The 12,271-nt window shown below is 45.4% G+C and overlaps 1 protein-coding gene across 1 annotated transcript; it reads right to left on the reverse strand.

Annotated features, from left to right (window-relative positions):
• Positions 1 to 654: 654 nt before the first annotated feature.
• On the reverse strand, positions 655 to 10,398 carry ASB6 (ankyrin repeat and SOCS box containing 6). The gene is made up of 7 exons (XM_056540985.1): positions 10,075 to 10,398; positions 9,468 to 9,612; positions 8,295 to 8,464; positions 7,124 to 7,230; positions 4,803 to 4,911; positions 4,579 to 4,665; positions 655 to 1,461 (listed from the first exon to the last, which is right to left on the reverse strand). Exons 2-7 carry the CDS (start codon positions 9,587 to 9,589, stop codon positions 785 to 787), a joined length of 1,272 nt encoding a protein of 423 aa, XP_056396960.1. The 5' UTR covers positions 9,590 to 9,612; positions 10,075 to 10,398; the 3' UTR covers positions 655 to 784.
• Positions 10,399 to 12,271: the final 1,873 nt, after the last annotated feature.

Consider the following 12,271-nt stretch of genomic DNA (forward strand, 5'->3'; position numbering starts at 1 on the left):
GTCTCGGGAACTGCACAGAGTAGAAGTGGCTTGATATGGGGATTTGCTTCTACTTTGGACAGTTCCCGAGACAGGTGTCATCAGAGAGCACTTAGACAGAAAAGAACTCAACTTCAGCAGCTCATAAGTACTGAAAGGATTAAGATTTTTTTTTAATAGAAGTAATTTACAAATCTGTTTAACTTTCTGGAAAAAAAAAAATTTTTTTTTTTTTTCCTGGATAACCCCTTTAAGTCACCTACATTTTGCTTGATCTCCACAAGTAGAAATAGTAACTTTCCTGATATTTTAATAAACAAACAGGAGATGGATTATGGGATATTTATGCCCCACCTTATATTTAACTCTGATTATTACCAGCCCTACAACCAATGACAATGGAGAATCCGCTCCTTGCTTTCCTGCACAACCATAACTCTGTTTATTAGAATAAATATCATGTTTCCCCCATCAGGTCTGAATGATAGGAGCGGGATTCATGCAGAAATTAAATTCCCGAATATGGGTCAATACCCTGACAAGACAGATTGGTCATTGATAACTACACCAGATAAGTGTTTCCCAACCAGGGTGCCTCCAGGTGTTGCAAAACTACAACTCCCAGCATGCCTGGACAGCCGAAGGCTGTCCAGGCATGCTGGGAGTTGTAGTTTTGCAACATCTGGAGGCACCCTGGTTGGGAAACACTGCCCTATAAGATCATGAATGCATGAGAAACATCCATGGGAGGGGGTGAGAACCTCTGCGCTGCAGAATTCAAAGACGCCGGACAAAGTCTCCTCCGTTATAGATCGTCCTCGCAGGAGGCGGCGGCGGGGTGGATAAGAAGGTACAGTTTCAGCCGGTCTGGAAGGGGCAACGATTTCACTTTGACATCCACAGGCCAAGGCCTAAGCCTCTGGCGGATGAAGACCCTGCACAAATGCTTTAGGGTGGGGGCCGCCTGCTCCAGCTGTTTCAGGGACTGGTGTAGGGCTTGCACTTTGTCTGCATGGACGCTACAGCTCGAGGTGTTTAGGTCAAAGTTCCTGGGCAGGGAAATCCTCTGAGACTGGGCAACCATCAGTTCCAGGACGCTCTCGGCTTTGTTCAGCAGGTCCACAGAATCGCAGTCCTCGCAGCTGCCCAGGTAAGTGCATAGCCTGTCAAAGACTATGTGGAAGCCGGACCAGCAGGAGGCGCCGTGCTGGGAACAATTGTACGAGGCGCCGGATTCCAGGAGGAAACGCAGGAGCGGAAAGTGGAGCTTGAAGCTCTTGAGGCACGTGTGGGTGAGGGACTCGTGGGACGGGCACTCGCTGGGGTCGGCACCGTGGGCCATCAATAGCTGACTGACCCGGAAGCAGAAGCGGTTGATCAGCCTCGCCTCCTCTTTATCAGATCCAACCGTCTCTCCCAATAGGAAGATAATGCTGGAAAATACGGTGTCGCAGTCCTTGGTCGTGGCCTTTACGTCCGCACCTACATGACACAAGTGGAGGTAAGTGGTGGCCAACACAATACCGTACATATGCTTCAATTATCACAATCACTCCCTGTAAGAAGACTCCCGTCCACATTTTGTCATTTCACATAACTTTAGGGGTACCTTTCATCAAAAAAAATCTTTTGATATATTATAGATTAATGTATGCAGAATAAGTTTCCAATTGCATGTTATTCAAAAATATGCTTCTTTCTATTTAATTTTCCACTTTAAAAAAATGACCACTAGGGGTCTCCCTACCAGTCCTGGATGCAAGCCCTTTTTATAGATTTCAGACTCATTCTGGAGTCTTAAATCTCAGACTGCAGCCAGGACACAGACAAGCTCAGCACTGCTCCCTGCATGCAGTTGTAAACAGAGAAGATTCAGAGATGCTGGCTGCTGTGTTCATATGGGGGGGGGGGATTTATCAAAACCTGTCCAGAGGAAAAGTTGCCCATAGCAATCAGATCGCTTCTTTCATTTTTAACAAGGCCTCTGCAAAATGAAAGAAGCGATCTGATTGGTTGCTATTGGCAACTTTTCCTTTGCACAGGTTTTGATAAATCTCCCCCATAGCCTCTATGCTGGGCCACACCCCCTTCCTCCCTCACACTAGGACAGCTGAATGAGCAGCCAAGAAGACAATAGATCAGGTAGAAAGAGAGGGTTTTGAATGAAAAGAAACACAGGGATAGCATCAATGAGAGTCAGGAACAGATGGGGGGTATAAGAAGAGTTTAGATCATGATAGATACTCTTTAAAAGAGTGCTGTGGCATGGGACAAATTATCCCCTATCCCAGTAGTAAGACCCTCGCGATCTCTGGTCTGGAATCCAGCTCCCCTTGAGCACGGAGTGGACTACGGTCTGTGGAAGGAGACTGTCGGCCCCCACACAAAGCTGTGGCTGACACGCCCCCTTCATGAATCTCTATGGGAGAGACAGAGATACACGAACGCTTTATCTTTGGCTCTCCCATAGAGATGCATGGAGGGGGCGTGTTGGCCTCTGTTTCGTGCTGTGGTAAAAACAGCTTCTTTCATGGTGAGAGAGCCGGATCGCCGAGCAGGAGATTGCCGGGGGGGGGGGGGATAAATTGTCCTACACCACAGTACTCCTTTAGGGTAAAGTCACACATAGTGCATCCGCAGTGTATTTGTCTTGCCTTAGCCACAGATTGGCTGAGCGGGAAACTGCGCATGCCGATCCTGGAATACTCTGTGTCAACACCAACATAAGGAAGTGCAGGACTGGACTCCATGACGGCGGTGGTGGGGGAGCTCAGTAGGATAACAAAAAATCGGACCACTTTAAGGGTAAGGTCACACGTAGCACTACTGACATTCTTTGGAGTCAGACTACTTCTTTGCCCATGTGTACCTGATTTGTCTGCTCGTAGGAGCAACACGCCACTACAAGCAGACAGACTGAGCTGCAAATCGCGCGCGCCATGCGACTCACAGCTCAGTCTGTCTGCTCTTAGTGGCGTGTTGCTGCTACGAGCAGACAAACCAGGACACATGGACAAAGTAAGAGGCTGACTCTAGGGGTGATCAGTAGCGCTACGTGTGACCTTACCCTTAAAGTGGTGTTCCGACTTTTTTCTATCCAACTGTGCTTCCCCACCGCCGCCGTCACGGAGTTCAGCCCTGCACAGCACTTCCTTATGTTGGTGTTGACACAGAGTATTCCAGGATCGGCATGCGCAGTTGACCACTCAGCCAATCTGTGGCTAAGGCAAGACAAATTTTAGCTGAGCAGGCAACTGCGCATGCCAATTCCGTAACTTTTTAATATATTTAGTCGATAAGCGTCAGTTCCTGTGTAAAAACTGCCCATACATTTATGGAAGTTAAAAAGGTATTCCTTGAATCATTAAAATCATGCTTGCTGTCAGTGAATGGAAATTATATTAATTATATCCAGAGGCTAAAGCCCCCTGTGCTGATTATATGCCGCTTACACAAGTGCCGATTCCCGTAACTTTCAAATATAGGTTGCGAATCAACTCATTACAGTTTTCTAGATTTTCAGACAGCTGTCAGTGAATAAAAACACACTTGCTTGCATCCAGACCTGTCCTTATTAGCAGGTGCATGGCTCGTGCATTAACGCTTTCTCACAGGTGCTGCACATGATCAGGACAGGACAGGGGTTATAGCCTCTGGATATAAATCAGTATTATTTCCATTCACAGACAGCAAGCATAATTTTTCATGATACCTTTAATTTCCATAAATGGAACCAGGTTTTACACAAAAACCACCTAAAACAGGGGTTGGGGTAGAGTTTCCAAAACAGTGTTTCTCCAGCTGTTGCAGAACTACAACTCCCAGCATGCCCAGACAGCCTTCGGCTGTCTGGGCATGCTGAGAGTTGTAGTTTTGCAACAGCTGGAGACACACTGTTTGGGAAACACCAGGTTAGGGATACCACCTTCTTAATTCTGGGACTTAATAGGTGTCCTAGCTTAAAGGGGTATTCCATGAAAAAAAAATATATATTTTTTTTCATATCAACTGGCTCCAGAAAGTTAAACAGATTTGTAAATGACTTCTATTTAAAAAAAAATCTTAATCTTACCAGTATTTCTCAGCTGCTGAAGTTGAGTTGTTCTTTCCAGTCTGACCACAGTGCTCTTTGCTGACACCTCTGTGTCTCAGGAACTGTCCAGAACAGGAGACATTTGCTATGGGGGTTTGCTTCTACTCTGGAAAGTTCCTAAAATGGACAAGAGGTGTCAGCATAGAGCACTGTGGTCAGACAGAAAAGAAATTCCTGTGGAGCATTCAGCAGCTGATAAGTACTGGAAGGATTAAGATTTTTAAATAGAAGAAGTAATTTATAAATCTGTTTAATGTCTGGGCACCAGTTGATTTAAAAAAAAAAAAAAAAAAAAAATAGTTTTTCACCGGAGTACCCCTTTAAACTGGGGTTCACAGATAAGCACAGATTTGGGTTTCTTGGACCAGGGAGCACTGTGGTCAAACTGTTTAACTTTCTAGAGCCAGTTGATATGGAAAAAAAATTTGTTTTTCACCGGAGTACCCCTTTAAAGGCTCCCTCCAATGTCATCTCTTGACCCTTTGCAGATTTTGAGAGTCACTTACCTCCTTCTAACAACAAGCGGATGTTTTCAGTGTTGTGAATCTGGACGCCATCACTACTGGCCAGCGCATGTAGCAGCGCCGTCTTACCTGCCAAGATCAAGGCATTAGTATTAGGCCACTTTTAAAGGAATCGTCACTTTTTGGAAACGGAGACACTAAATAGTGAGGCATCCTGAGTAGGTCCCCACCACGTCGCCTCTACTCTACCTGCGCCGGTCACTGACCATTTTTGTCGGCTGCATTCACATCCGCTCCGAGTTCAAGAAGTCGCTGCAAACATGGCAGCCGCTCCAGCTCCTCACATGCCAGGTCCAGAGGACTACTTTCATGAATCTGGGCCGTACAAAATAATAAACGTGAGTACGAGGAACAAAGAGCGAGCAGAAAGAATAAGACCTACATTTGGTTATTAAAGGGGTACTCCGTTACTTTAAAAAAACAAACAAAAAAAAAAAACGTATCCACAGGAAGGGATAGGTGTCTGATCGCGGGGGATCCGACCGCCCTGAGATCTCTAGAACAGGGTCCTGGCTCTCCCCTGCTTTGAGCGGTGGGGTCGGCACGCGCTCCATGCATCGTCAGTTGGAGCCTTGTACTTCGGCGCTCCCATAAACATTGCATGAAGGGCGTACCGACCCCACCGCTCCATGCAGGGGAGATCCAGGGCCCCATTACGCAAATGGTGTGTGTGGGGGGGGTTAACCAGTCGAAAGCTCTGAGATCAGAATTTTTTTTAGGCTCCTATAAAAGCCTTATTATGCAAATTAGGCTCAAGTGCCTAGAGGGTGTTCCCCCAGCACAGCAGGAGCCCAGATAAGTCCAGCCCATGCCCTCTTTATCACTGGCCCACTTGCATCCACTTACGCTATTTGTGCTACCTTTGGCTCTTGCCATGCTGGGAAACACCCCCTGGGCACTTGAGTCTCATTTGCAAAAAGTTGAGTCTCATATTAACAAAAAGGCTATGGAGATAGAAGAAAAAGAAAAAAAAGTTATGCACAGAATCCTGATGACTAACTCTACTTAGCCACGGGCTTATTTACAGCCATGCTTTCTTGCTGACAGGTCAGTGTTAAAGGGGTACTCTGGTGGAAAACAATTTATTTTAAATCACCTGGTGACAGAAAGTTAAACAGATTTGTAAATTACTTCTATTTAAAAATCTTAATCCTTCCAGTACTTATCAGCTGCTGTATACTACAGAGGAAGTTCTTTTCTTCTTGAATTTCTTTTCTGTCTGACCACAGTGCTCTCTGCTGACACCTCTGTCCATGTCAGGAACTGTCCAGAGCAGGAGAGGTTTGCTATGGGGATTTGCTCCTACTCTGGACAGTTCCTGACATGGACAGAGGTGTCAGCAGAGAGCACTGTGGTCAGACAGCAAAGAAATTCAAAATGAAAAGAACTTCCTCTGTAGTATACAGCAGCTGTTAAGTACTGGAAGGATTAAAGGGGTTATCAAGGAAAAAATCTTTTTTTTTTTTTTTTTTTTTTATATATATCAACTGGCTCCGGAAAGTTAAACAGATTTATAAATTACTGCTATTAAAAAAATCTTCATCCTTTCAGTACTTATGAGCTTCTGAAGTTGAGTTGTTCTTTTCTGTCTAAGTGCTCTCTGATGACACGTGTCTCGGGAACTGCCCAGTTTAGAAGCAAATCCCCATAGCAAACCTCTTCTACTCTGTGCAGTTCCCGAGACAAGCAGAGATGTCAGCAGAGAGCACGGTTGCCAGACTGAAAACAACAACTCAACTTCAGCAGCTGATAATTATTGAACGGATTAAGATTTTTAATATAAGTAATTTACAAATTTGTGTACTCAAGTAGAAAACAGACATGGTGCACTGTCTGTGGGGAGGTGCGACCCATAGACGGGTTTGAGTGGCATTGGGGCCGCTCTGCCAGTGGGTCGTTTCCCCCCCCCCCCCCCCCATGAGCACTGGTGTCGCGGCGGTGGTGGTAGCCGCTCGATGCTGCGCCATTTTATGCTAGGGACGTTAGGGACCCACTCTACATAGGTGGCCTTGACGTGGCGAGTGGGCTTGTACTTTTTGATCAAAAATGTATAATAACAACCTGTTAGTTTTTGATATTGTGCTGAGAAGCAATTAGATCATTATACAAGATTGTAGATGTGCGACCATGTCTGTTTTTCTTCTAACCAAATTCATAATTTACAAATTTGTTTAACTTCCTGGAGCCAGTTGATAGAAAGAATTTTTTTTTTCCTGGAATACCCCTTTAAGATTTATAAATAGAAGTAATTTACAAATCTGTTTAACTTTCTGGCACCAGTTGATTTAAATAATAAAAAATAAAATAGTTTTCCACCGGAGTACCCCCTTTAAGGTCCCCCTTAACACAATTGAAAAGTGGCTTAGCCCCCTTTCCCCATTTGGAACACATGCATGCTTAGCTGAGCTGAATGTCCATGTGTATGGGATGAACAGGGGAGACAGCTGTCAGCTATTAAAGGTGTATGGGCATCTTTACACATCAGACACGTATAACCAATGGGTTAATAGTAGGGTGTGGGTCTCACCCGGTCCCTCTTGTTAATATCCGCTCCACTCTGCACCAGCAGCTCCACCATGTCGGGCTGGTTCCGGAGGACTGCGATATGGAGAGGTGTGTAGTATGTCACAGGATCTGGGAAGACATTACCATCAGGAAAACGGTATTTAAAGGGGTTATCCAGGAAAAAACTTTTTACATATATCAACTGGCTCCGGAAAGTTAAACAGATTTGTAAATTACTTCTATTAAAAAATCTTCATCCTTTCAGTACTTATGAGCTTCTGAAGTTGAGTTGTTCTTTTCTGTCTAAGTGCTCTCTGCTGACACCTTTCTCGGGAACCGCCCAGTTTAGAAGCAAATCCCCATAGCAAACCTCTTCTACTCTGTGCAGTTCCCGAGACAAGCAGAGATGTCAGCAGAGAGCACTGTTGCCAGACAGAAAACAACAACTCAACTTCAGCAGCTGATAAGTACTGAAAGGATTAAGATTTTTTAATAGAAGTAATTTTACAAATTTGTTTAACTTTCTGGAGCGGGTTGATTTAAAGAAAAAAGTTTTTTCCTGGAATACCCCTTTAAGTTATAGTGGTATCCCCATCTCATGAAGTTGCCCCCTATCCACAGGCTAGAGCAGTGTTTCCCAACCAGTGTGCCTCCAGCTGTTGTGAAACTACAACTCCCAGCATGCCCAGACAGCCGAAGGCTGTCTGGGCATGCTGGGTGTTGTAGTTTTGCAACAGCTGGAGGCATACTGATTGGGAAACACCTGGTTATGGGATAAGCTGATGGGTGGGGGTCCGACTGCTGAGATCCCCACCGATAACGAGAACTGGAACTAAATTGCCCCCCAAAATGGCGCCCCCTCAGAGAATAATGGGAACACTGCCCACACACCAGTCATTCTGGGGACAGTTTTGTTCTCGTGATCATGGGGGGGGTGGGTGGGGGGGGGGGGGGGTTGCGACAGTAGGACCCCCACCAATCATATTCTTATCCCCTATCCTGGTAACTTCATAAAACAGAAATACCCCTATAAGGGGCTGCATAGTCAGCATTTACCACTCAGATGTCTGAGAAAGCTGGGTGGCATCCCTTATAGGTCAGATTCTGCCAAGCTTTCCTATACAGATATAGGAAATAATTGGAATAATAAAAATAAAATCCTAATATAAAAGGAAGTATACAAATATATTTACCCTCAAAGCTGAGGTCGGCCCCGTACTGGAGGAGGATTTCAGCGGCAGGGACCAGCCCCAGCTCCGCCACCTTTAGAAGTGAGTAACTTATTCCCTCCCGGTAAAACGCAGACTGGGAATGTCTCTCCAGCAGTTCATTTAAAGCGAGGAACTTGTCGGCGGCCAGGAAGCTGCGAAAAAGCAGGACAGGAAGTGTGAGGTGCGCCGGAAATATGTGTCCCCCCCCCCCCCATGTATCCTGAACAACATCTAATCATTGAAAAGCTCCTTGTCATACAGATTTTAAGGCTTCTCCTAGTACTTACTATTGCAACATTAAAGGGGTATTCCAGGAAAATAATGTTTATATATATCGACTGGCTCCAGAAAGTTAAACAGATTTGTAAATTACTTCTATTAAAAAAAATCTTTTTTTCAGTACTTATGAGCTGCTGAAGTTGAGTTGTTCTTTTCTGTCTAAGTGCTCTCTGATGACACCTGTCTCGGGAACCGCCCAGTTTAGAAGCAAATCCCCATAGCAAACCTCTTCTACTCCGTGCAGTTCCCGAGAGGTGTCAGAGATGTCAGCAGAGAGCACTGTTGCCAGACAGAAAACAACAACTCAACTTCAGCAGCTGATAATTATTGAAAGGATTAAGATTTTTTTAATAGAAGTAATTTACAAATCTGTTTGACTTTATGGAGCCAGTTGATATATATAAAAAAAAATAATAAATAAATAAATAAAAAAAAAAGGTTTTTCCTGGAATACCCCTTTAACTCACAGAGGATTGACGAGACTGGATACTACTGTGACAAACCCCCAGCTGTGAGTAGTAAAAAAAAAAAGCCATGTTCCCATAGAATGGTTTTTCACGTGGATTCCATGCATTCTATTCACTGGATCTCAACGCATTTGGACCGAATAACTATCAACATCTACTGCAGCATTTCCCAACCAGAGTGCCTCCAGCTGTTGCAAAACTACAACTCCCAGCATGCCCGGACAGCCGTTGGCTGTCTGGGCATGCTGGGAGTTGTAGTTTTGCAACAGCTGAAGGCACCTTGGTTTAGAAACGCTGCTTTGGGGGCCAGCATTTTCTGTACAAGTTTCCTGTCAGCGTCTGCTGAATGCCCCTATTCACTGACAGCAAGCAGAGGCCTTGTCATATTTGCGCAGTGGTTACTTCTTACCTTCCATCGGTCTGCGGCACCTCCGTCTGCTCCGGGTCATGGATGCCCACCGCTCCCAGGATCTCATCTACCAGAGGTTGGTATTCAAATATTATCCTCCGAAAGCCGTGGAGGAAAGGCATGCTGGGAAAAAAATGGCCGCAACCTGATGGGAAGAATCAAAACAACAACAAATGAAGACTGAAGTGGAGGAAATGTGGCAAATACCATATGGCGACCACAACACAGCGCTCCGCAACTAGAGGGGAAGAGGTGGGGAACATGGCGACACCAGGGCATGCTGGGAGATGTAGTTTTGCAACAGCAGCAGGTATAGATCCCTGTTCACACAGAAGACATACAATGCTGGAATTTGCGCAATATCCACATGCAACTTGTATAAAATACAGATACAAACTAACCAGCTGTGGTGATGACGTCATTGCATGACATCAAACCCTAAAAAAAACAACCCCCCCCCCCCTGCATAAAGCCGGAGCATTTTTGTGCCGTTTTGCTTATTAACCCCTTAGAGCCCGAACTATTATGGAATTTTTTTTTTTAAATATCAATTTAAAAAAAATCCTTTGTTTTACAGCCATCATACAGATAAGACTACAACTCTCACCTGCAGCCCTCTGCGCCTAGAATGTAAAGCGGAAGCGGATATTGCGACAAAAAAACATGTCCCGGGAATGGAGGCGTAGCGGGGAGGACAGCTGCAATAACCAACAGTGGCCACCAGATGTCAGTGGCGAGATCAGAGAGGAAAGACGTAATACAATGGATCCTCGTTTACGGGGCGGGCAGCTGCAATAATAAACTGTGACCACCAGATGTCAGTGGCGAGATTAGAGAGGAAAAGGCGGAATACACTGGATCCTCGTTAAAGGACGGGCAGCTGCAATAATAAACTGTGACCACCAGATGTCAGTGGCGAGATCAGAGAGGAAAGGCGTAATACACCGAATCCTCGTTACAGGACGGGCAGCTGCAATAATCAACTGTAACCACCAGATGTCAGTGGTGAGATCAGAGAGCAGAGATATAATGCAAAGGATCCTCGTATTAAAGCGGGTAGTTGCAATAATTTACTGTGACCAGCAGATGTCAGTGGCGAGATCAGAGATTAGAGGTATTATACACCGAATCATCGCAGCGGGGCGGGCTGCTGCAATAACCAAACGTGACCACCAGATGTCAGTGACGAGATCCGAGATGAGAGGTGTTATACACCAGGTACTCCTGCAGGGGTCAGTGCAGAGCTACCGGTTAATTAGAAGAGGAGAAAAACGCCTTTTCTTCCAGCATGTGAGGTGACAAATGCGTTTTGTTTTTTTTTACAAAAACTGTGATTTTATTTTATTTTTCTGAGTTTTGCTACTTTTTTACCCCAGGCTTGCTACTTTTAGCATTGCATCGAAACAATCCCATAGTACAATGATCTCTAGCTACATGTGAACATGTCCTAGAATAGGAAAACTGAGTGAGACTTGGTGTGAGGCATGGCCATGGGCACTAGACTAGGCCAAGATGTCCCGGCCTACTTGGGGTTTAGTCACACAGCAGGATACAGAGAATAGTGTGAAGGAATGGCTGAAGGACAATGCTCACAGATCATATACTGGAGTTATGGATCCGCTCCAGGAACATGACGAGTTTTCCTAGATCCCCAGGTCTTCACAGTCCCCAGATCCTAATCCTATAGATCAGTGGTCCCCATCCCAGTCCTCAAGGCCACCAACATTCCAGATTTTTTCAGTTACTCCATTGGAATAAAATGGGGGGAAATTAAAATCCTGGACTACTGGTGGGTCTTGTGGACCAGTTTGGGGACCTCTGTTTTAGAGTTGTTCATGTCAGGACCTCAGTCTAATGTGCCACAACAGCGAGATCTGCGCGTCCGCGTGAGCCAATATTCCTGCAAAACAATAGCAGCGCCTTGTGGTTAGTCACTATGTAATGGGAAATTGCTGCGGCTCTTAAAGCATTGCTGTCATTTAGTACAACTTTTGACTATTGTCCAGATATGTCAAAAGTTTAGACCGAATCGAGTCTCAGGACTGATCGTAAATTATAGCTGGGCAGTGCGCTTCACTCCCGGGCAGGCTGACTTATGCACTCCATTATACGCTGGCGAGCTGGCAGTGAAGCGCACTGCCACACGCTTCACCCAGCTATAACTCACAATCGGGACTGGACGACATGTCAGGTGTAAGGGCAAGTAGGCGACAGCTCACCACTGCTCACTCCAACTACCTGCGCTCGGACTGACCAGCAGCGCTCCCGGACCAAGCAGCAAGGATACAAACAGGAAACAATGTCCAGCGCGGTATGTGGAGTAAAATCAGGAGCTCTTTATTCACGAATCAATGGATACATACAGGAGCAATATGCCAACGCATTTCAGATCAAGCTGTATCCTTAATCATGGCATGATTAAGGATCCGGCTTGATCCGAAACGCGTTGGTGTATTGCTCCTGTATGTATCCATTGATCCGTGAATAAAGAGCTCCTGATTTTACTCCACATACCGCGCTGCACATTGTATCCCGACATGTCAGGTGTTACTAAATGTCAGTAACACTTTAAATGGGCACTAGTAACATAGTTTGTAAGGGTAGGGTACACACGTAACAGATCTGCTGCATATATTATGCTGCCGATCCACCGATGGCCCGACCCTATAGTGACAGCGGCCATTGAAAGCGTTGCTGTCATTTAAACAAAAATCCAATTAGACCAAAAGGGGACTATAGAGGCCAAGAAACACAACTAATTACCTAACCCAAAGGCCGTAGCCTGAGGTGCAATACACCTCTGA

This window comes from Hyla sarda, chromosome 9 (genome assembly GCF_029499605.1).
Source record: "Hyla sarda isolate aHylSar1 chromosome 9, aHylSar1.hap1, whole genome shotgun sequence".
Taxonomy (NCBI): Eukaryota; Metazoa; Chordata; class Amphibia; order Anura; family Hylidae; genus Hyla; species Hyla sarda.